Genomic DNA, 25578 nt, shown 5'->3' on the forward strand with positions numbered 1-25578 from the left:
ATTGTTGCAGGAATCAGTAGTTCATTCCTTTTTATAGCAGGGTATCATTCCATAGTGTGGATATACCACAGTCTGTTTAGCCATTTACCTACTGAAGATAATTTTTGTTGTTTCCATTCTTTGGCTATTAGAGATAAAGCTGCTATGAGCATTTGTGTGCAGGTTTTTGCATGTACAGTGTTTTCATTTCTCTGGGATAAATGCCCATGAGTGCAAATGTTAGGTCATATGATACTGGCTGTAAAACTATTTTCCAGAGTAGCTCTACCATTTTATATACCACCCTGCAATGTATGAGAGATACAGTTTCTCTGCATTCTCATCAGCATTGGTATTGTAACTATTTTTCATATTAGTTGTAATGAGTATATAGTGATATTTCATAATGACTTTAATTTACATTTATTTAATGGCTAATGATATTTAGCATCTTTTCATGCAGTTATTTGCCAGTCAGTACATCCTCTTTGGTGAAATGTCTGTCTATATCTTTCTCCCATTTTCTAATCAGATTTTGTTTTGTTTTTAACATCTTTATTGGAGTATAATCGCTTTACAATGTTGTGTTAGTTTCTGCTTTATAACAAAGTGAATCAGTTATACATATACATATGTTCCCATATCTCTTCCCTCTTGTGTATCCCTCCCTCCCACCCTCCCTATCCCACCCCTCTAGGTGGTCACAAACCACTGAGCTGATCTCCCTGTGCTATGCGGCTGCTTCCCACTAGCTATCTATTTTACATTTGGTAGTGTATATATGTCCATGCCACTCTCTCACTTTGTCCCAGCTTACCCTTCCCTCTCCCCGTGTCCTCAAGTCCATTCTCTATATCTGCGTCTTTATTCCTGTCCTGCCCCTAGGTTCTTCAGAACCAATTTTTTTTTTTTTTTTTTTTTAGATTCCATATATATGTGTTACCATACAGTATTTGTTTTTCTTTTTCTAACTTACTTCACTTTGTATGACAGACTGTGGGTCCATCCACCTCACTACAAATAACTCAGTTTTGTTTCTTTTTATGGCTGAGTAATATTCCATTGTATATATGTGCCACATCTTCTTTATCTGTTCATCTGTTGATGGACACTTAGGTTGCTTCCGTGTCCTGGCTGTTGTAAATAGAGCTGGAATGAACATTGTGATACATGACTCTTTTTGAATTATGGTTTTCTCATCGTATATGCCCAGTAGTTGGATTGCTGGGTCGCATGGTAGTTCTATTTTTAGTTTTTTAAGGAACCTCCATACTGTTCTCCATGGTGGCTATATCAATTTACATTCCCACCAGCAGTGCAAGAGGGTTCCCTTTTCTCCACACCCTCTCCAGCATTTATTGTTTGTAGATTTTTTGATGATGGCCATTCTGAATGGTATAAGGTGATACCTTATTGTAGTTTTGATTTGCATTTCTCTAATGATGAGTTATGAGTGATCTTGAGCATCATTCCATGTGTTTGTTGGCAATTTGTATATCTTCTTTGTAGAAATGTCTATTTAGGTCTTCTGCCCATTTTTGGATTGGGTTGTTTGTCTTTTTGATATCGAGCTGCATGAGCTGCTTGTAGATTTTGGAGATTTGTCAGTTGCTCAGATTGTTTTTTATTGTTGAGTTTTGAGAGTTATTCAATTATTCTAATATATATGGTTTGCAAAAGATTTTCCCCAGTATTTGGCTTGTCTTTTCATCCTTTTACCTGGATCTTTTGCAGAGCAAAAGTTATTTTTGACAAAGTCCAATTTATCAAAAATTCTTTAGATTTTTAAAATACATTTTGTGTCATGTTTCAGAAGCTTTCACTAAGTTGTAGTTCTCAAAGATTTTACCCTGTTTTCCTAAACACTTTAACATTTAAATGAGTGATCCAATTTGAGTTAATTTTTGTGTGAGGTGTGAAGTTTAGATTGAGATTCATTATTTTAATGGATATTCAATTCTCCAAAACCATTTATTGAAAAGACTACCTTCCTCCATTGAATTGCTTTTGTACCTTGTCAAAAATCATTTGGCTATACTTGTGTGGGTCTGTTTCTTGGTTTTCTGTTCTGTTCCATTGATCTATACAGTTGGCCCACTGTATCCACAATTTCCACATCCACAGATTCAACCAACTGCAGACTGAAAACAGTCTGGGAAAAAAAATCCAGAAAGTTTCAAAAAGCAAAACTTGTATTTGCCTGTAGTCAGCAGTTATTTACATAACATTTACATTGTAATTGCAACTATTTACATAGCATTTTCATTGTATTAGGTATTATAAGTAATCTAGAGATGATTTAAAGTATAGGGGAGGATGTGTGGATAATATATACAAAGGCTATGCTTTTTTTTTTTTCTTTTGCTGCACTGTGCAGCTTGCAGGATCTTAGTTTCCTGACTGGATCGAACCGGGCTCCAGCAGTGAAAGCACCAAGTCCTAACCACTGGACTACCAGGGAATTCCACTGTGCCATTTTATTTAACGGACTTGAGCATCTTTGGATTTAGGTATTTGCAGGGGTCCTAGAAACAATCCCCCAGAGATGCCAAGGGAGTACTGTATGTGTGTCCTTCCATGAGTAGCACACACTGTCTTGATTATTGTAGCTGTGTAGGTCTTAAACTTGGGTACAGTTATTCCTACACATTATTCTTTCTCAAAATTGTTTTAGCTTTTCTAGTTCCTTAGCTTTTCCATATAAATTTTAGAACAATCTTGCCTATATCTACAACATGTACAAAAACTCTTGCTGGGATTTGATAGGAATTGTGTTAAACCTATACGTCAGTATTGGGAGGATTGATGTCTTTACTGTTTTGAGTCTTCCAATCCATGAACACCATATGTCTCTCCATTTATTTAGATCTTTTAAAAATTTCTTTCATCAGTATTTTGTAGTTTTCAGCATAAATTCTATATTTGCTTTGTTAGATTTATTCCTAAATATTCTTTTTTTATCTGAGTAAATGTAAATGGCATTGCCTTTTTAATTTTGGTTTCTTCATGTTCATTGCTAATATACAGAAATACAGTTGTTTTTGAATGTTGATCTTATATCTTATGACCTTGTGGAACTCACTTATTAGTTCTAGGTGTTTTTTGTTTATTTTTGTGCTGTAGCTTCCTTGTGATTTTCCTCATAGACAATAATACCATCTGTAAATATGGACAATTTTATTTCTTTTCTGATATGTGTGCCTTTTATTTCCCTTACTTTATTGAGCTGGCTGTGAGTTCCAGTGCTATGTTAAATTAAGAGTGTGAGAAAGGACATCCTTGCCTTTTTCTTGATTTTTGATATGAGGGATATCATAGATTTTTGCCATTAAGTATGATGTTATTTTCAGGTTTTTTTGTAGATGTTCTTTATAAGTTGAGGAAGTTCACCTCTATTTCTAGTTTTCTGAGAATTTTTCTCATGAATAGGAGTTGGATTTTGTCAAATACTTTTTATGCATCTGTTAATATCATGTGATTTTTCTTCTTTAGCTTGTTCATATAGTAAATTATATATGAAGAGAACTTTTAAGATACACTCTCTTAGCAGCTTTCAAATATTCAACACAGTATTGTTAACTGTAGTCACTGCTGTACATTACATCCCCAGGACTTATTCATCTTATACTGGAAGTCCAAGCCCTTATTTTACAACTAAGACCTCTTTTCCATTCTAGTCCAGTATCCCTTCTTAGAGCAGCTAATGACTATTGTCATTGCCTCTGTGTGTGTGTGTGTGTGTGTGTGTGTGTGAGAGAGAGAGAGTGAGTGTTGGAATGTGAACAGACGCCAGCCATCACTGTGGTAGAAGATGGAAACCTCTTCAGGCTTGAGTCATTCTTGGCTCAGGGGTCTTCACATAATGAGGTTACTATCACACAAGCTGGAGAGGCTTCAAAGGAAAGAATTTCTTTCCAATCATAAGTCTGAGAGTTTTGGTACACAGGTAGATGCCACTGATTTTATCCTGGGCAACTTACGATGTAATCTTATGTTCCAGAATTAGAATTTAACAATGAAGGTTCATCATATTCTTCCAACCAAATGGGGGAAACAGGCTTCTATACCTATTATGCTTTTGTGTGTATTTCTTTGTATAGCTTTTTTATTTGGTTACTCTACGTATTCAATTAGACATATATAACTTACCACATTTGATTGGTGTTGACATTTTATTAGTTCGAGCGAAGGGTAGAGTTATCTTCTTTATGTTCCTTTACCGTCCTAGTATATAATATATTCATCTTTAATGTCTTTTTATATGAGAAACAATGAGAAACAGTCAGGTCATATTAAAATTTTTTGCTTCAACTTTCAAGAGAATGAAAGTGTGTTGTATTTTCCTGTATTTTTACTTTTTCATTCATTCTTCCTCTTATCCCAAGATTCTTTCTTTTATCATTTTCTATTTGAAGAATTTCCTTTAATATTGTATGTCAGCTACATTGTTTTAGGATAGGTCTGCTTGTCACAAATCACTTAGTTTTCTGTCATCTGAGATTATCTTGTTTGTTTTTTTTTTTTGATATAGAATTCTACTTTGACAGGTTTTTGTTGTTGGTTTGGATTTCTTTGGATATACTGTTAGGTTCTTCAATCTAGAGGTTTATGTCTTTTGCCAAATGTAGGGAATTTTTAGCCTTCATTTATTTCAGTCTTTTTTAGTCCCATTATCTTTTCTCCTTCTGGACCTCCAGTGATATTAAATCTTTTGTTATGATTACCCAGGTCTCTGAGTCTCTGTTCATTCTTTTTTTTCCCGCCATGATCAAGGTCTAGTTTTATGAAAATTTGTATAGGAACTTTAAAAAGATAACAGCGAGCTGTTTACTTTTATTTTAAACAATATTATTTTATTTTTTAATTCAACAGCAAAATACAATCATTCTGAAAAATTATACCACGTTGTAACTATATGTGCTGATTAGGGTGATATGAAGCACACATGGCAAGTGAGTCATTTTGCTGCCTTTGAAGGGAAGCATTGCTTTACATCCCTTTCCTCTTTATTAAATAGTCAAGATCACACACTGGTTTATTAAAATAACCAATAGATTTGGCTCTTTGACGAGTACCAACCTAATGGTAACAAGGACTCAAAAATGAAGATTCCCCAAGCCATTTCTACGACTCAATAAAAGGCTTTAGACTGGGAGGGGAAAGTGCATTTCATTTTTTATTAGTCAAATATAGTTGGCTGGAAATCAGCTTGTTTTTCTCACTTTCATTTACAAATTTGATGAGCTGGTTTTTTTGAAAAATGTTTTTATACTACTGCTAACTAAACATATGACGTGCTTTATTTTTCCCCAAAGAAACAAATCAGACACTTGAAGGAAAAATTTGAAAAATAAACTCTCTCCCCCAAAACGAAATCGAACCACCTGAACTTTTTCAGTTATTCATGCCAACACAAAGTCTAGCTTGTGTTCACCCATACCTATAAACTGTTAAAGTGATAGGGAGGCAGATCCTCTTTGAAATTATCCATGAGTATATTTCTGTGACTTCTTAGGATATATCAGTTTCTTACAATACAACAGACCTATGTGGTAGTTATTGTTGTTATCCTTATTTTACAGATGAGAACATTGAGGCTGTGAAGGGTTAGATAACTTGCTTAAGATCATGGTGACTATTAAGTGTTCTAGACTGGAATATGACTCCGTGCCCTTTTGACAGGATACTGATTATATAGAAGTCTTCTTATTTTTTATAAGGTTGATGTATCAACTCTGTATCTTAATTCTGTCCTCCCTTACATTTTTTTTGGAACCTCACTTAATCATTTTTATTCTATAAAAATGTCTCTTCTACCTAAAAGTATTTCATCAAATACAGGTTTTAAATCATGCAAGCTTCTAATCTTTCTCATTTCTTTTGGCCATTATTTCATTTGTTCCTTTTCCATTAACTTTTCTACCCATTATAAGCTGGTTTATGCCCCTTCCACTCTGAGAAGCATTCTATTTAAGGTTGATACTGACCTTTAAAAGAAGAATTTCCCAAAGAGTCTCACTCCAGCTTCTCTGGGCCTAGATGGTCTATTGTATGTCTCTACCATAATCTCTTCCCTCAGGAGTCTGTGGGGTTTATAGTTGTCACGTAGCTTTTATGAGCTGTGCCCCCACTGCTTTGTCTACCTGTATTCTTAGTTACACAAAACAGAAAGGTCCTTGCCTTGGTCCTTCAGGCATCCCCCAGATGGGTTAAAACAGACATACATAATAGTTTACAAATACGGTCTTACTCTGCTCCCTCAGGTTCAAGGTGGGGGAAGTGGGAACCAATCTGTTACCTACTCAAGACCAAGACCACCCCCACTCCAGGAGAGAGTGGGGTAACAGTGAGTAAACATGTCACAAAACTTTCCTACCATTTGAATATGGCTTTTACTTGATTGGATATTTGCTTGATTGCTCTTAACCTTTGTTTTCCTGAGCTCTTACAAAGTTGGTTCAGAGAGCTTCTGGGTTTTTTTCACATTTCTTTAGGGGAATGAGAGTTTGGAGTTTCCTAGTCTGCCATTTTGCTGATGTCCAATAGTGAGTTTTTAAAAAAGTTGTGGCAAAATATATATAATGTGAAACTTATTTTAATTACTTCTGAGTGTACAGTTCAGTGGCATTATATTGTTGTACAACTATTATCAGTGACATTTTAATCACAAATTATTTGCCTCCTTTTGCATTTTTCATTCTAGTTGACCTCATGGTGGCATTTTGCTTTGCTCTTAAGTTACTTCTAGAGTTAGTTCAGCTTTCATGATGCTATTATATCTCCCTTCCCCACCTCTCTTATTGCTCATTGGTCATGTTTGCTCTGCTTATCTCTCAGATGTTAATGTTTCCCAGGACGCTATTGTTCACTCTTTTTTCATTTTCCCCTTTGTTTACACTTGTTGGGTAATTACATCTGTTACCGTGGATTTCAGTGTATTCTCTTGACTTCCAAATCTGTATCACAGTCCAGTCTCTCTGTTGAACTCAAAACTCATATTTTTAACTGCCATCTAGTTATCCATAAAATGGCAGCTATCCTACAGGGACCTCAAATTCAGTATATCTAACATCTTTATCTTTTCTCTCCAGATTGTATTCTCTGCCTTGGTTAATGAAGTCACTATCTTCTTACCTAAACTAGAAGATAGATAGTCATTCTTATAATTATATAATCATTCTTAATCCTTCCTGTCCCTCTTTCAGTCATTCATCAGGTTCTTTTGCTTCTAATCCTCCATTCCTATTGCCCCAGTTTAGTTCAGACTTGTATTGATATCTTCCTATGCTTGTATTACCACAGTATCCTCCTAATTGCTTCCTTTTCCACCTGTCTCTTCCTGTTCTAATCCGCTGTCTTTATCATTGTCAGACTTTGATAAAATAAAAAACAGTCATGTCACTCTTCGTCTCCCCAAAATTCCTGTGGTTCCAAGTGGATATCATAAGATAAATACTGAAATTCTTAGCATGGTATGTTATACCTTTAATACACATTCTGTAATCCATCTTCAGAGCATTGTTTTCTGTACCTCCTCCTTCTCACCCTATGGGACCAGAGCATCCTACTCTTATTCTCTAAACTTTTCTTGCTTTTCTTCTCTCTAGATTGCCTTGCCCCACCTCCATCTTACTCTTTCTGAATTCTCTTCTTTAAAGATCAGCTCAAACAAACGGAACCTAATTAAACTTAAAAGCTTTTGCACAGCAAAGGAAACCATAAAAAAAAAACGAGAAGACAACCTACGGATTGGAAGAAAATAGATTAATTTCCAAAATATACAAACAGCTCATACAGCTTAATATCAAGAAAACAAACAATCCAATCAAAAAGTGGGCAGAAGGGACTTCTTGGTGACGCAGTGGTTAAGAATTCGCCTGCCAATGCAGGGGAAACGGATTCGAGCCCTGGTTCAGGAAGATCCTGCATACCGTGGAGCAACTAGGCCCATGCACCACAACTGCTGAGCCTGCGCTCTAGAGCCCATGAGCCGCAACTGCTGAGCCCACGTGCCACAACTACTGAAGCCCACGCACCTAGAGCCTGTGCTCTGCAACAAGAGAAGCCACCACAATGAGAAGCCCATGCATTGCAACGAAGAGTAGCCACCACTCGCCGCAACTAGAGAAAGCCTGTGTGCAGCAACGAAGACCCAAAGCAGCCAAAAATAAATAAATAAATTTAAAAAAAATGGGCAGAAGACATACAGAGGGCGAATAGGCACATAAAAAGATGCCCAGCATCGCTAATTATTAGAGAAATGCAAATTAAAACTACAATGAGGTATATTCTCACACTGGTCAAAATGGCCATCATTGAAAAGTCTACAAATAATAAATGCTGGAGAGGGTGTGGAGAAAAATGAACCCTCTTTACGCTGTTGGTGGGAATGTAAATTGGTGTAACCACTATGGAGAACGGTATGGAGATTCCTCAAAAAAACTAAAAATAGAGTTACCATATGATCCTGCAATCCCACTCCTGGGCATATATCCAGAGAAAACTCTAATTGGAAAGGATACATGCACCCCAGTGTTCATAGCAGCACTATGTACAATAGCTAAGACATGGAAGCAACCTAAATGTCCATCGACAGATGAATGGATAAAGAAGATGTGGTATATATATATCAGTACAATTGAATATTACTCAGCCATAAAAAACAATGAAATACCTAGATATTATCATATTAAGTGAAGTAAATCAGACAGAGAAGGACAAATATCATATGATATCGCTTATATGTGGAATCTTAAAAAATAATACAACTGAACTTATTTACAAAACAGACTCACAGACATAGAAAACAAACTTATGGTTACCAAAGGAGATTGGGGAGTGGAGATAAATTAGGAGTTTGGGATTAACTCATACTACTTTATATAAAATGGATAAACAACAAGCACAGGGAACTATATTCAATATCTTGTAACAACTTATAATGGAAAAGAATGTGAAAAAGAATAGACAGATAGATATAAGTATAACTGCATCACTGCTGTACACCTGAAAGTAACACAACATTGTAAATTAACTATACTTCAATATAAAAAAATGGTTAAAGAGAAAAAGAATCAACTCATATTTCATCTCTTTTATGAAGCCCCAATTGATTAAGCAGTCCTTTCTCTGTGTAGTATCTACTTTGTAACACTGAGGATCCTGTATTATTTACTTTTTCTACCTACTAACCAGTGAACTTGCAGAGACAGGAAGTATTTTACTATTACTATCTTCATTATTATTACTATTACTATCCCTGTTTTCCTACAGAGGAGGAGGCTGACTTAAATAATTACAATGTAACAAGTACGGTAATTCCTAAATAGGAAGCACATAGGTGTTTTATTTTTTAACATTTTCTCAGAGTGTTGGGGAAGGCAGCACAAACATTTGAGGCAGTCTAAACATAAATATTCACATCCCAGCTGGAGAAAAGAGCAGGTGCAAAGGCAGTGGGATAGAGTGAGCATGGGCCATTTGGGAGATGACTGGTAGCACACTGTGGCTCAAGCCTAGATATATGTATGTACAGAATATGAGGGTGGAAAGGTATAGTTTGAGATTGATTGGGAAGAGCCACTGTATGTTTTACTAAGTATTTGGAATACTTAATTTTTTGTACTATAATTGTCCTAGGGAATATTGGCATGTATGTAGTAATGTCACATTGGTTAAACAGATTTTAATTGTATTTAATATCAGAAGTTGTTAAAATTCCCTGAGGAAAATCTGTTTCCATTTTCATATCAGTGATTTAATTTTGAGAAATTTCTTATCTCTTTACCTAACAAAGAGATTAACATGGACCCAAAATATTTGCTTCAAATGGTACATCCTCTGTCATCAGACATTTGACAGCAGTCAAAAAAAAAAGAAAAAAAGTCAGCCTATTTTAGAAGCAGTTTGGTTTTCAGAAGCCCTGTTCCCCCCCCCCCCAATGTTTATTTATTTATTTGGCTGCGTCGGGTCTTAGTTGTGGCATGCGGTGGGGAGGGGTCTTTTCGTTGCAGCTCATGGGCTTCTCTAGTTATGTTGCACGGGCTTAGTTGCCCCACGGCATGTGGGATCTTAGTTCCCTGACCAGGGATCGAACATGTGTCCCCTGCATTGGAAGACGGATTCTTAACTGCTGGACCACCAGGGAAGTCCCAGAAGCCCTGGTTTTACTGCCATAGTTTTAATGGATTTTTTTTTTCAGTTTCTCAAAAAATATTTCTTATTTAGAAATAAGTAACAATTTTGATTTTGAAATTTTACAAATTCAAAAAACAAATTGATGCTTTTTATACATAATATATTTTCCTTTCCTAGTGCCATTATAGTCTCATACCTTATAACAAATGTATTATTACTAATGGATCTAATCCTAAATGATATTTTACACCGGAATCTTACTTTTGTAATTTAAAACTATCCAGAGACTAAAGTTTGCAGAGGTGTTCAGTTGAATAATTTTCTTCTGTTTCTCCTTTGCTTAAACTCTGTTGTGAGATAACACAACTGGTGCTTTCCTCCCTCCTAATACCAGTACTTCTTAAGAAATGTGAAATGTCCATTCTTTAGAGATTCTTGTAAAATGTTATACTTGTCATTAATTATGCCTGCCTTTGTGTGTTTATGTGAAAATACTTCTCTGGTGTGACTAGCTTCTTTCAAAATACACTGCTATAACTGGCCTACTATCATTTTTCAAATATAAGTAGCAAAGAATTTAATTATTGTAATTCGTTGACATTGATTGACTCCTCTCCTACGTTTTCTCCTCTGTAATTCTTATACTGATGATTAAGCTATATGATGGACATGTGAAAGCAGAGGGTACCTTTCCTTCCTGCATAAATCTTAAAATTGAGTGAAGGAGCAGTGGGACTACGTGCTTTGACTGCCATTCCTTGTGAATTGTTTTTGCACTTGGAAGAATGTTAATTTCTATTAAGGTCCTGAATTCTCATACTAGAATATGGACTTTAGGAAGTGGGAAGTCTTATTCTCCATTATTTTAGAGAACTTCAGAGTGTTGAATAGAAGTCAGGATTCCTTGGCCCACTTTGTGGTTGGATATGGACATTTCTTACCTTGTGTAGCTTCTCTACTTCATTAAAAGTGGAAGCCTGCATCCCTCTCCCCACCCCCAGTGTTTTGACTCCCCTTAGCCTCTGTTGGTATATGCCTTAGATTATGCTAGAAGAATACCTTCTTCCCCATTTTATTTCTCTGATAAAAGGCATATAATTTTTACTTATGAGTGTTACTGAAAAGCCATATACCGTCTCCTACGTCTGTAAAATTAAAGCGTATGGTGATAGGTCCAGACACCTAGTGACCATAAACAGCGGAGGCAGGTGGTTTTCCATTAACAAAGGCATGATTGAATTCTTGGTCAAGCAAAAGTCAGATGCCTTACGTAAAAAAGAAAAAAATTTTAGTTATATATGGGATTACTACATTGGGAACAGTTTAACATCATGACCTGCGATTTACTCTTAAGGTTTTATGACCACATGATTAAAATATCTGTTTTCTCTTTATGTCATTTCTATCAGTAGTGAGACTAACTTGTAGAACTTTCAAATGTCATCTAGAGAAATAAAGGAAAGAGTGGGAAGTGGGACTGTTTAATGGTCAAACACTTCATACACTTCACTCATTTAACTCACAAATCCTTTCTGAGTTGTAGTTAGTTATTCCCATTTTACAAAAGAGAAAACGGAGGCTCAGGAAGGTTATGTGACTTGTCCTTCCAACAGTAATATGTAAATATACTATGTTTATTTTTTTAATTTAAAATGTTTTATTTTTTCATGGTTGAATTCTTTGACCCATCTGGAATTCACTTAATTATTAATATGAATCAAAAATCATTCTTCTCCCATAGTGCCATACAGTTATACAAACAACATTTACCAAAGAGTGACACTTTTTGTCAGCCCTGTCTTGCCCCTGATCTCACTATTTGAATGGATGATCCTCTCAGTGCAATAAGTCCTATAGCTCCTACATCGATTCAGTGGCATTTAATGAACTCTTACTGTGTATTTCAGGATGCTTTTAGTCACAAGAAATAGAAGATCCAATGTAAATTGAGTTAAGCCATAAGGAAAAAGTATTATCTCGAGAAAGCATGGGATGAATAGGTTCCAGAGTAGATTAATTCAGTGGTTCAACAAACATCATCAGAGACCCAGGTTCTTTCCATCTTTTGTCTCTGTCATCCTCATTGTGTTTGGCTTTTTCTCCTGCCAACCTCCCTTGAGGCCCCAAGGTGGCTGCTGTTGTTTAAGGTGTCACATACAGATATAACAGTTTCTCATGAAAGGAGAGACTATGTCTGACGTGTATTTCTTTCAAGAGAGAAGAAATTTTACCCAGAAACCTTTCTATAGGTTTTTCCCTCATGTTACATGTGTCAGATTATTACCATGTTCCTGTACTTAAGCTGAACACTGGCAAGAGTATCATAGGCCTCCATGTTTAGCTTAGATTAGACTAATCAGAAGTGACCTCCTGGAGTTGGGGAAGGTCTCTCCCTTCTTGGATGCTTGTAGTCTCATGGAGGAGGGTGGATAGCCCAAACAAAACCAAAGTTGAATGAGGAAAGTAGAAGGGGGAAATAATTGTTGGGGTAGGAGAGCCAACAGTGCCTGCCATGCTGTGAGTAAAACGTGTTGCTCAGTTCTGGGGCTTAGCTTACTCACAGCATCTGAAATTAGCTGTGAAGATTGAAGTAAAAAATAACTCTAATACAGGAGAACTGTTAGATTTAATAGGTAGTTTAGGGAAGGTCATGCAGAAGAGGTAATAGTGGTGTATTAGGGAAAACGTAGTATTTTGAGCCAGAACACTAGGTTTGAGTCCTAACCAGTGTACTTTCTAGTTTTAATTAGAAGAATGACTTGTGATTTTCTATTAAATTTTGAACAGTACATCTTGGATTTAAATATACATGTTTATTCTCAATTCCTAACTTCATTTTAAAGAGATTCAGGATTTTTAAATCATGTTTTTATCATGGTCATGTTATTTCTATAACGACTAGACTAAGAGTTCATATTTTGATTATAACACAGCTTACTAACTAGCTGTGTGGCATTGGACAAGTCAGTTAATATTTCTGATTGTTATTTGCCTTAGCTATGAAATGAGGTGGTTAAACACGTTATTTTTTGAGGTTCTTTTCTGTCTAACATTTAGTAATTAAAAAAAACTTATTTGGAATAAAATTGGAGGCAGTTGTTTTCAGTATATTTACTGAAGAGAGCGTGTTGTAAGTAAAATTTAATACACATTTCCCTCACTTTTTTTTTTTTTTTTTTTTTTTTTGCGGTGCGCGGGCCTCTCACTGTTGTGGCCTCTCCCGTTGCGGAGCACAGGCTCCGGATACGCAGGCCCAGCGGCCATGGCTCTCGGGCCCAGCCGCTCCGCGGCACATGGGATCCTCCCGGACCGGGGCACGAACCCGTGTCCCCTGCATCGGCAGGCGGACTCCCAACCACTGCGCCACCAGGGAAGCCCTTTCCCTCACTTTTTAATGTTTTATTTGATACTAGAAAACAATATAAGCTGTTACAAATTTAGGTGTTCTGAACCTTTTAAAACTGGGAAGTGTCTTTGGAAGTAGATGTGTACTAAGAGCTCTTAAAATAATAGTTATTATAAGATATAATAATATGTTGATTTTATTGCATTATGCCTACTTGCATTTCCCAGACGACTTTATCAAAATTCAGCCTAAAATTGTGTAGCTAATATTATTTGTACTACTCTATAATCGGTATAATTTTTTGGAGTGACACGATGCAGTGAAACTTAGTATCTAATCTAAGAACAGTATTATTTCTTGACTAATATAATGCCTTTGCTGTGGAGCATAAAAATCATTGGTTTAATGTACATTTTATGCACACTTGTTCAGGACATTTTGCTAGGTGCTGTGGGAGAAAATGAGATTTAACTGTGGTTTCTGCCTCAAAGAACTTAAAACCTAGTCAAATGGGTGTGTATATATATATTTAATTTACCTTTTCCTAGAAAATAGTGAGTTCATATATTTATTGATTGGTTTTCAGTTTAGAATAGACCAAGTAAAGGTTCTTGTCTCTTTATTGTAAAAATAATTAACAGAACTATTCAAATGGTTTATAAGACTCTAAGAAATGTATCTCAAGGATAGATGAACTTTCTCTAGTGGAGGAACTTTTTCTTCAGATCTGTACAAACCTCTGAATTCTGAAAAGCCAGTGATAGGGTGGGTTGTTCTCTTCAAGCAGTCAACAACATTGGTATTACTAGTCATCTTCTCCATGGTCAGTTTCCAGCCTAAGCAATGATATATTTTAAAACCTATTAAGATTTGACTGGGCTTTTTGGTTTCCTAGGGAAATATTTTAAGTACTCTAAAATAGCTGAGTTACTCACACCTTTGGCTTAATACAAAGTATATATCCCCTGGCTTTGATTTCTCCTTCAACCTCTTATGAACATGACTGTACATGGTCTCCAGAAGGTGTGTTTTCCTTTGCTGCTTCTGTTTTTATATTGTAGCAAACTAAATTTCCCCAGTTAAATAAAATGAAGATTACTTGGGATTATCTGAATGTTTCCTCTGCTCCTACCACATGACAAGGTATAATCTGAATAGATGCATTCCCATTTCAACACTGATTGGTACACCTTCACATAGCCCTGCACTTGCTTAGATAATATATAAATATCCCTGTAAAAGTAAAAGCCCGTATTTGTCCTTTACTAATAGTTGCTTTAGAAAGTGCTTCAAAGAAAGAAATAGAACTGTTATGAAAACCCAATATATTTATAAAAAACATACCATAAAAATGTATCTAAGTGCAGAATTTATTTTATACTAAACTTCACATTTTAGGAACTAATATTTGATACTACCTTATAAAATATTTGTAGTCAAAAATATAGGCCATTTGTTTTTTGTGAGTGTCTGTGAAATAAATAAATGCAGTAGTTAAGGGAAAGTGAAAAGTAAAATTTCCTTCCCTTATATGGGGGGAAAAGGGCACGAGTTGAGGTCACTTGTAGCCAATTTGCGGTGATTTTGCTGCTCCTCTGCCTGGGAGAGTTAGAAGGTGAAAACTCTGTATGAAATAAAACCAAATTTTCTCTTCTCCCAGTACTCATGTAACCTTGTAGAAGGTGTTAAATGAATGCAAGTTGTATGAGAGTAAGGCAAATTAAATGTTGAAGCATATATTTTATTCTTTACTCATAAAAAAGGAAAGTGCTCATAGTGTGAACCAAAAAACTAACTTTGTTTGTTTGTTTATTTGTTTAGGATGGATTGGATGCTTTGGTATATGATTTGGATTTTCCTGCCTTAAGAAAAAACAAAAATATTGACAACTTTTTAAGCAGATGTAAGTAATTTGTTGTGGAGGTTAATGGCAGATTATATATAATGAAATATTGACTTAGATAATTCAAGCCCCCCCCCCCTTTTTTTCTTTCTATCTACTCTGGTTATTTCATCAATAGTACCTACATCAAAGGAGTAGGAAATGGGAAAGAAACCTTGTCAGTTTGGGAGCTTATCAGGAGAATCTAAAATATTTTGCAGACAAGGGAATAAAAAGTAAATGGCTAAAATAAATATGTTAAAATAAAAGCGTATACATACATGCACATTGAATTTCAATAATATTATATTTATCCTCTATTTTTCTTTTATAAATGAATTAGCTATTATGTTTCAGTACCTGCAGGTGAGAATCAATTACATATGAAAAGCCCTCCTACCACTGAGATATGAGAATTTTCTCCGTGAAAGCTGGCTTATATTTAAGTTTTACAGATGTTCTTTTATAAAAACTCTTTTTTGGATTTTGATGTTAGATATTTATCATTTAAAATTTGATTAGAGAACTTATTAAGGTAGTTTCAATCTTTTCATCTTAAATAATTGATAATAAGATTTTGGTTTATAAAATCCTCCCCACTCCATTTTTTTTTATCTGTTCCTCAACCATACATATCGATACATTTAGGTTGGGTTGATTTTAGTGTTATCTTTCAATTTTGGTTACATATGTTTTGTTAGAAAAGTTTTATTTTTCTAAATAGTCAAATCTTTTTAACTAGATTTAATTTCTTTTATCGTTTCTACACTTTGAAATCTTGGCTCAGAATTTTACTTATCAACTTTTTTGGTTTCTGTTTTTCTCTTCTTTATAAAATTATTTTTTCAGCCTTAATTTTATTTTGGAATATAGTGCCAGATTCTGAATTGCAAACTTTTAAAAAATTTTTCTTAATTTCTCACATCTTACTGAAATTGCAGGAAAATTTTATTGCTGTTTAATTTGCTTCACCTTCCTACTTAACAATACAGCAGAAGAACTAAAAAGATGGAGAAACTTTACCCCTTCTTATTTGGTGGGAGGCAAAAGGATGAATCCTTGTTAGTACAAAGTTGGGGTGTGTAATTTTGTGAAGTAGGGTAGCAAGAATTGGAACACATGCTTTTAAATATCTGTTACTGTTTTTGCTATGCAACATTGCTGCTTTCATAATACTAAGTTTGCCTTTACATTGTATTTTGTAAATAGAAACATCAGTAGCCACAGTAGAAATAAGTAAAATGAAATGAAAGTATAAAGCTAAAGAAAACTATTTTAAACAGATAAACCTGTGTAGTTTAGTCTAGTTTTCAGATTGAAGAAAAGTACAGAGAATAATACTAAAAGTTTTAGCAAATCATATCTAGCATTAGGTAAAAATTTTGACCAAGTAGGGTTTATACCAGGATTGCAAAGTTAGTGTAAGTTTCAAAAATCAATTAGTGTAATCTATCATATTAACATATTAAAAAAGAAAATCCGTAATATCATCTTAGTAGATGCAGAAAAAGCATTTGAAAAAAAATCAGTATCCATTCTTGGTTTACAGATATCTCTCAGCAAAGTAGGAACTGGAGGAAACTTTCATACCCTGATAAAGAGAATCCACAAAAAACCTATAGTTCAGATTGTATTTAACTGTGTATGACTAAATACTTTTCCCCTAAGATTGGGAAAAGGCAACTATGTCTTCTCCCACTACTTCATTCAGTGTTGTCCTGGAAGTTTTAGACAGTGCAGTAAGGTGTAAAATAAAGAAAAATCATATAGATTAAAAAGGAACAATTTAAAATTATTCAGACACTGTATTTTTCTGTATAGAAAATCCTCAAAATTCTACAGAAAAAGCCTCAAGAACTTATCAGTGAGGTCTCAAGCTAGAAGATTCACATACAAAAAACAGTTTAGCAGTAAGCAATTTTAAATTGACATTATAGCAAATATAGCACCACTTACAGTAGAAGCAAAAGCATGAAAAATGTAGGGATAGATTTGACAAAATGTGTGTAAGCCTGTATACTGAAAATGATTTAATATACTGAGAGAAATGAAAGAAGACCTTTAAAAAAAAGACAGATATTCAATGTTGATGGATTAGATAATTCAGTATTAAAATGTCAGGAATCCCCAAATTAATTTATCTATGGAGTCCATGTCTTCTCAGAACCTAAGCAGGCTTTTTTGTATAAAGTAACCATTAATTCTAAAATTCATAAGGCAATGTGAAGGGTCTGGAATAGCCAAAACAATCTTGGAAAGTAAGAACCAAGTTGGAGGACTAACACTATTGGATTTTAAGATCAAGGCAGTATAATGAAATGAAAGAATAAACATAGAGATAAATGGAACAGAAATAGATCCTTATATATGCAGTCAGTAGATTTTCAACAAAGTTGACAAGGTAATTCAGTACCCAAGCCTTACTTTGCAGTATATTACAAAAATCAACTTAAAATGGATCATAGACCTAAATGTGAGAGCTAAAACTAGTAATAGTTCTAGAATAAGACATAGAAAATATTTGTGATTTTGGTTAGGCAAGAATTTCTTAGATGAGACACAAATGGCACAAACCGTTTTTTTTTTTTAAGATAGATTAGATTTTATCAAAATTCAAAACTTTTTCTCTTCAGGTGATACTGCTAAGAAAATGAACAGGTAAACCACTGACTAGGAGAATATGGTTGCAAAACAAGTGAAAGGGGAAAAAATAGTCTTTTCAACGAACATTGCTCAGACAACTGGATAGCCATATGCAAAAGAATGAAGTTGGACTTCTGTTTCACACCACATACAAAATTAATTCAGAATATAAAATTGTAAAACTCTTAGAAAAAAAACATAGGCATAAATCTTCATGACTGTGGATTAGACAAGTGTTTCTTGGGTATAACCTAAAGTATAAGAAGGAAAAGAAAAATAAATAAGTTGGGCATCATCAAAATTAAAAACTTTTGTGCTTCAAAGGACACTATCAAGACAGTTGAAAGAGGGACTTCCCTGGTGGCACAGTGGTTAAGAATCTGCCTGCCAGTGTGGGGGACATGGGTTCGCACCCTGGTCTGGGAAGATCCCACATGCCGCAGAGCACCTAAGCCTGTGCGCCACAACTATTGAGCCTGCGCTGTAGAGCCTGTGAGCCACAGCTACTGAAGCCCGTGTGCCACAACTACTGAAGCCCGTGCTCCGTAATAAGAGAAGCCACTGCAATGAGAAGCCTGTGCACCGCAACGAAGAGTAGCCCCTGCTCGCTGCAACTAGAGAAAGCCCGCGTGCAGCAGCGAACAACCAACGCAGCCAAAAAAAATAAATAATTTTTTTTAAAAGACAGTGAAAAGGTGACTCACAGAATGGAAGAAAATGTTAACAAATCTTATACAATAAGTCCCTTACATATGAACCTTCAAGTTGCAAACTTTGAAACGTGTGACATGTGTTCACATGTCCAATCACGTAAGTTAGTTCAGAGGTCTGGTGTACATTGTCACTTGCGTGCATCCTCTACAAGTGGTTGTGCTTTCTGTACTTTACAGTACTGTATAGAGTACAGTAGTACAGTATCTTTATTTCAAACCCAGGATGTCCAGAAGCAAACGTAGAAGCAGTGGTGATGTAGCTGGTACTGTGTACTTTTCAAGGTACTGTACTGTAAGATTAAAAATGTTTTCGGGCTTCCCTGGTGGCGCAGTGGTTGAGAGTCCGCCTGCCGATGCAGGGGACACAGGTTCGTGCCCCGGTCCGGGAAGATCCCACATGCCGTGGAGCAGCTGGGCCCGTGAGCCATGGCTGCTGAGCCTGCACGTCCGGAGCCTGTGCTCCGCAACGGGAGAGGCCATAACAGTGAGAGGCCCGCGTACCGCAAAAAAAAAAAAAAAAAAAAAAAAAAGTTTTCTTTATTCTCTGTTTATTTGTTTTTTATGTATTATTTGTGTGAAAAGTATTAAAAACCTATTACAGTACAGTACTATATAGCCTGTTGTGTTAGTTAGGTACCTAGGCTAACTTTGCTGGACTTACGAACAAATTGGATTTACGAACGCGCTCTCGGAATGGAACTCGTTCATATGTAGGGGACTTACTGTACTTGATAAACGATTGATATCTAAAGACTTACAACTCAATAATAAAAAGACAATCCAATTTAAAAATGGGCAAAGGATCTGAATAGACATTTCTCAAAAAAAGACACACATGAAAAGCTGTTCAACATGGTTAGTCATCAGGAAGTTACAAATTATGGCCACAATGAATCAGTACACATTTATTAGAATAACTAAAATTTAAAAAACTGACAATATCAAGTATATGTGAAAATGTGGGACAGCTGAACTCTGACACATTGCTGGTTGGTTTGTAAAATGGTAAGCTGCTTTGGAAAACAGTTTGGCATTTTTCTTATAAAGTTATACATGCATTTATCACGTGACCTAGGGATCCCACTCCTGGGTATTTATGTAAGATAAATGAAAGTATATATCTATGTGAGACCTATGTGAGAATGTTTAAGGAGCCTCTATTTACAATTGCTGTAAACTGGAAGCAACCCAGATGCACATCAGCTGATAAATGGGTAAATAAATTGTGGTACACCACATAATGGAATACTCAACAGTAAAAAGGAGTAAATTACTGATAGGTGCAACAACATTGATAAATCTCAAAAGCACTGTGGTAAGTGAAAAAAGTCAGGCACCCCCCCCCCCAAAAAAAAGGCCCAGCACAGAAGGGTACATACTGTATGGTTCCCACTTACATGACATTATAACATTCTCCTTCAACTCCTAAAGTTGTATTTATGTAATATTTCACACAGAATAATAGATTTTCATAGGATAGTATTCTGCATGTTGCTGAAATTCATTTATATGGATTTTTATAGCTTTCATTAGTGGGGACATCAAAATTATTTTTCTGAAGGTAAATGTTGCTTTGCATTGCTTTTTGCTGACAGGTATCAGATGTAGTGATCTAAGAATAACACCTGGAACATGGAATAAAATCTTTTTCTTTAGTAATTCAGCTCAAGTCTCACTAAAGTATACCAGCTTTAAGGTATAGCAGCCTGAAATATTTTCAACTTCAGGCCTAATTATATTACAAACTGTATTTTCATCTTTTTGTGTTGAAGCATGTATGGACACTGAAAGGGAAAAGAGAATCTGTGACCCTTTGACTGAATAACTAAATATAAAGATTTGCTTTTCTGCACTCTGGTCTATGATACCTAAATAGTAAGGACTACAAAGAAAATGTTTATCAGCCTCACAGAACTGATAAAGATTTTAAGGTGAACTTTTAAAGTAAGGGTTAGAAAGGTATCCAGATAAAATCAAACTGTCTTGGTGGGAAGAAACATGTTGTGGGGCAGGTACACACTGGAAGGAGGAGGAGGGGGATGTGGAAACGGTGATTTTTGACTGTATATGTTTGTAAACCATTGTGAATTTCACTGCGATTTGGGGGTACAAGATTCATAATTAACGTTAATACGAAAGCATACTTATTAAACAGATACTACCAGTCTAAAAGAAGGTAATGGAGATCATTGTACGTATGAAAAAAATCCATGAACCTGAAAGGAAAAATGTGGTAGAGAGCATTTGTTTGGATTCAAAAAATAAACCCAGCAAGGGAAGTTTATAGCTCTACAGGCTTGTCTCAGGAAACAAGAAATATCTCAAATAAACAACCTAACCTTATGCCTAAAGCAATTAGAGAAAGAAGAATAAATAAAACTCAAAGTTAGAATGAAAAACATAAAGATCAGAGCAAAAATAAATGAAATAGAGACAAAAGCAGTAGAAAAGGTCAGTGAAACTAAAAGCTGGTTCTTTGAGAAGATAAAGTTGATAAACCTTTAGCCAGACTCATTAAGAAAAAAAGGGAGAGGGCCCAAATCAATAAAATCAGAAATGAAAAAGAAGTTACGGGCTTCCCTGGTGGCGCAGCGGTTGAGAGTCCTCCTGCCAATGCAGGGGACGCGGGTTCGTGCCCCGGTCTGGGAGGATCCCACATGCCACGGAGCTGCTGGGCCCGTGAGCCATGGCCGCCGAGCCTGCGTGTCCAGAGCCTGTGCTCTGCAGCAGGGGAGGCCACATCAGTGAGAGGCCCATGTACCGCAAAAAAGAAAAAAAAAAAAAAAAGTTACAACCAATACCACAGAAGTACAAAGAATCATAAGAGACTACTATGGGCAACTATACACCAACAAAATGGACAACCTAGAAGAAATGGACAAATTCTTAGAAAGGTACAATCTCCCAAGACTGAACCAGGAAGAAATAGAAAATATGAGCAGACCAATTAGCAGTACTGAAATTTAATCAGTAATTTAACAACTCCCAACAAACAGAAGTCCATAACCAGATGGCTTCACAGGTAAATTCTACCAAACATTTAGAAAAGAGTTAACACCTGTCCTTCGGAAACTATTCCAGAAAATTGCAGAGGAAGAAACACTTCTGAACTCATTCTATGAGGCCACCATCAGCCTGAAACCAAAACCAGAGAAAGATACCACAGAAATGAAAATTACAGACCAATATCACTGATGAACATAGACGTAAAAATGCTCAACAAAGTACTAGCAAACTGACTCCAATAATACAGTAAAAGGATCATATACTGTGATCAAGTGGGATTTATGCTAGGGATGCAAGGATTTTTCGATATCTGCAAATCAGTGTAATTCACCACATTAACAAATTGAAGGATAAAAACCAGGTGTTCATCTCAACAAATGCAGAAAAAGCTTTTGGTAAAATTCAACATCTACTTATAATAAAAACTCTTCGAAAGAGGGCATAGAAGGAACGTACCTCTACATGATAAAGGCCATATGTGATAGATCCACGGCTAACATTGTACTCAGTGGTGAAAAGCTGAAAGCATTTCTTCTAAGACCAGGAACAAGACAAGGATACCCACTCTTGCCATTTCTGTCCAACATAGTTTTGGAAGTCCTAGCAACAGCATTCAGAGAAGAAAAACAGATAAAAGGAATCCAAATTGGAAAAACGAAGTAAAACTGTCACTGTTTGTAAATGACATGATGCTGTGCATATAAACTCCTAAAGGTGCTATCAGAAAACTACTAGAGTTCATCAATGAATTCACTAAAGTTGCTGGATACAAAATTAATATACAGAAATCTGTTGTATTTCTATTCACTAACAGTGAAATATCAGAAAGAGAAATTAAGGAAACACTCCCATTTACCATTGCATGAAAAAGAATAAAATAATTATGAATAAGCCTACCTAAGGAGGCAAAGGACCTGTACTCTGAAAACTATAAGACACTGATGAAAGAAATTGAAGAGCACACAAACAGATGGAAAAATATACCATGTTCTTGGATTGGAAGAAATCAATATTGTTAAAATGAGTGTACTACCCAAGGCAGTCTATAGATTTAGTATAATCCCTATCGAATTACCAATGGCATTTTTCGCAGAACTGGAACAAAAAATACTTAAACTTGTATGGAAACACAAAAGACCCTGAATAGCCAAAACAAAGAAGAACGGAGCTGGAGGAATCAGGCGCTCTGACTTCAGACTCTACTACAAAGCTATACTAATCAAAACAGTATGGTACCGGCACAAAAACAGACATAGATCAATGGAACAGTATAGAAAGCCCAGAAATAAACCCACACACTTATGGTCAGTTAGTCTGCAACAGAGGAGGCAAGAATATACAATGGAGAAAAGACAGTCTCTGCAATAAGCGGTGCTGGGAAAACTGGACAGCAGAACATTCTCTAACACTGTATACAGAAATAAACTCAAAATGGATTAAATACCTGAATGTAAGACCAGATACTATAAAACTCTAAGAGGAAAACATAGGCAGAACATTCTTTGACGTAAATCGCAGCACTATTTTTTTTATTTTTCTCCTCCTAGATTAATGGAAATAAAAACAAAAATGAACAAATGGGACCTAATTAGACTTAAAAGCTTTTGCACAGCAAAGGAAACCATAAACAAAATGCAAAAAAACCTACGAACTGGGAGAAAATATTTGCAAACGATGCTACTGACAAGGGATTAACTTCCAAAATATACAAACAGCTCATACAACTTAATATCAAAAAACAAACAACCCAATCAATAAATGGGCAGAAGATCTAAATAGACACTTCTCCAAAGAAGACATACAGAGGGCCAAAGAGCACATGAAAAGATACTCAATATTGCTAATTATTAGAGGAATGAAAATCAAAACTACAAAGAGGTATCCCCTCACACTGGTCAGAATGTCTATCATCAAAAAGTCTACAAACAATACATGCTGAAGAGGGTGTACACTGTTGGTGGGAATATAAATTGGTGCAACCACTATGAAGAACAGTATGGAGGTTCCTTAAAAAACTAAAAATAGAGTTACCATATGATCCTGCAGTCCTACTCCTGGGCATATATCCAGAGAAGACTGTAATTGGAAAAAGATACATGCACCCCAATGTACATAGCAGCACTATTTACATACAATAGCCAAGACATGGAAGCAACCTAAATGTCCATCGACAGATAAATGGATAAAGATGTGGTATATACATACAATGGAATATTACTCAGCCATAAAAAAGAATGAAATAATGCCTTTTGCAGCAACATGGATGGACCTAGAGATTATCATATTAAGTGAAGTAAGTCAGAGGACAAATTTCATATGATATCACTTACATGTGGAATCTAAAAAGATACAAATGAACTTATTTACAAAACAGAAATGGACTCACAGACATAGAAAACAAACTTATGATTACCAAAGTGGATAGTGGAGGTGGGGTGGGGAGAGATTAGGAGTTTGGGATTAACATATACATACTACTATATATAAAATGGATAAACAACAAGGATCTACTGTATAACAGGGAACTATGTTCAATATCTTCTAATAAAGTATAATGGAAAAGAACCTGAAAAAGAATATACATATGTATAACTAAACCACTTTGCTGTACACCTGAAACTAACACATTGTAAATTAACTATATTCCGATTTTAAAAAGTGGTTAAAAAATCAAAAAAAAAAAAACAAATGGTATTTCTTGGTAGCATACTATAGCTTTCCTAATGCAAATTACAAAAGTAGTAGCATAATAGCTATTGCTAATGATGTATCAGCTCTCCGTTTATATAAAAGCATAGAGAACTGTTGATAAAATTTTAATTTGCTTTGCCAATGATTTATTATTGAGAAAGTAATGAGAGTAATAATTGCTGTTCTCAGTTTGTGACCAGAAATGCTAAATTGATTAGCATTTAGGATGTGACAGAGACCTTGAGACAAAGCATTCATTTCACTTTAGACCAAGGTTTCTCAGCAGTAGCACTGTTGACATTTTTGAGTCAGATAACTCTTTGATGTGGGGGGCTGTCCTTTGTGTTGTAGGATGTTTAGCAGCATCCCTGGCCTCCGCGTTCTAGATGCCAGCTCTGCCCCCTCCCCCAGTTATGACAACCAAAAATGTCTCAAGACTTTACCAAATGTCCCCTGGGGGTCTAAATTGCCCTCAGTTGAGAACCACTGCCTAAGACTTTCTATTAATGAGGGAAAGAAATTCTGGGCACAGTTAGGCATGTGCTCCAAGCTTAGGAAATTTAATCAAATTTATTGAAAAGATAAATCCTATTAATAGTGATTCCAAGTGAAGGATGAAATTTCTAAAAGGGGTAAATATAAGAAGGCTGCAGCCACAGAAACCAAGGTTATTGCACAGGCAGTTCTCAGCTCAGATTGGAAAGGATATGAATGACTCTGTCAAGTGTGAGTACATATCCAGGGATAAATGCAAAAGAGTAGTACAAATCTGTAAAAATTGTGTTAGGCCAAAAGCCTGTGATGAGCCAAAACTTGTGAAAAGTTCTTGAGACAGCAAAAGTAACTTCTTCCCTCTAATCTTTCCCCATTTAGAGTTATGGGGACAATATGTATGAGAAAATGATAAACTCACTGCATGAGACCATTTATTCTTGAAATATATTTTGAATGCCCAGTCGCTAGAAACATGAAAAATAATACGCTCTTTTTTTCTTAAAAACTGTAGAGTTTACCATCTTGTGGGGAGAAATACAGAAGCAAGTAGTAACTTATACATACCTTTATAATGGTGGAAGCTTGTAGAGAAAGTAATGATACACAGATGTTGGAGTAAAGAAAGGCTCCAGAAAGAAAGTAGTATTTGAGTTGAGTCTTAAAGGATGGGCTAGATTTCTCAGTTG

The 25578-nt window shown here is 35.6% G+C and overlaps 1 protein-coding gene across 2 annotated transcripts in view; it reads left to right on the top strand.

Moving 5' to 3' along the window:
* ROCK1 (Rho associated coiled-coil containing protein kinase 1) overlaps window positions 1-25578 on the top strand; it is a 147420-nt gene that overhangs the window by 19677 nt on the left and 102165 nt on the right. For both annotated transcript variants that reach the window (XM_079941935.1, XM_079941936.1), the window contains exon 2: window positions 15284-15365. In XM_079941935.1, the coding sequence (XP_079798061.1) occupies window positions 15284-15365 (82 nt within the window). The remainder of the gene's footprint in view (window positions 1-15283; window positions 15366-25578) is intronic.

The sequence above is a fragment of the Stenella coeruleoalba genome, assembly GCF_951394435.1.
Source record: "Stenella coeruleoalba genome assembly, chromosome: 14".
Taxonomy (NCBI): domain Eukaryota; kingdom Metazoa; phylum Chordata; class Mammalia; order Artiodactyla; family Delphinidae; genus Stenella; species Stenella coeruleoalba.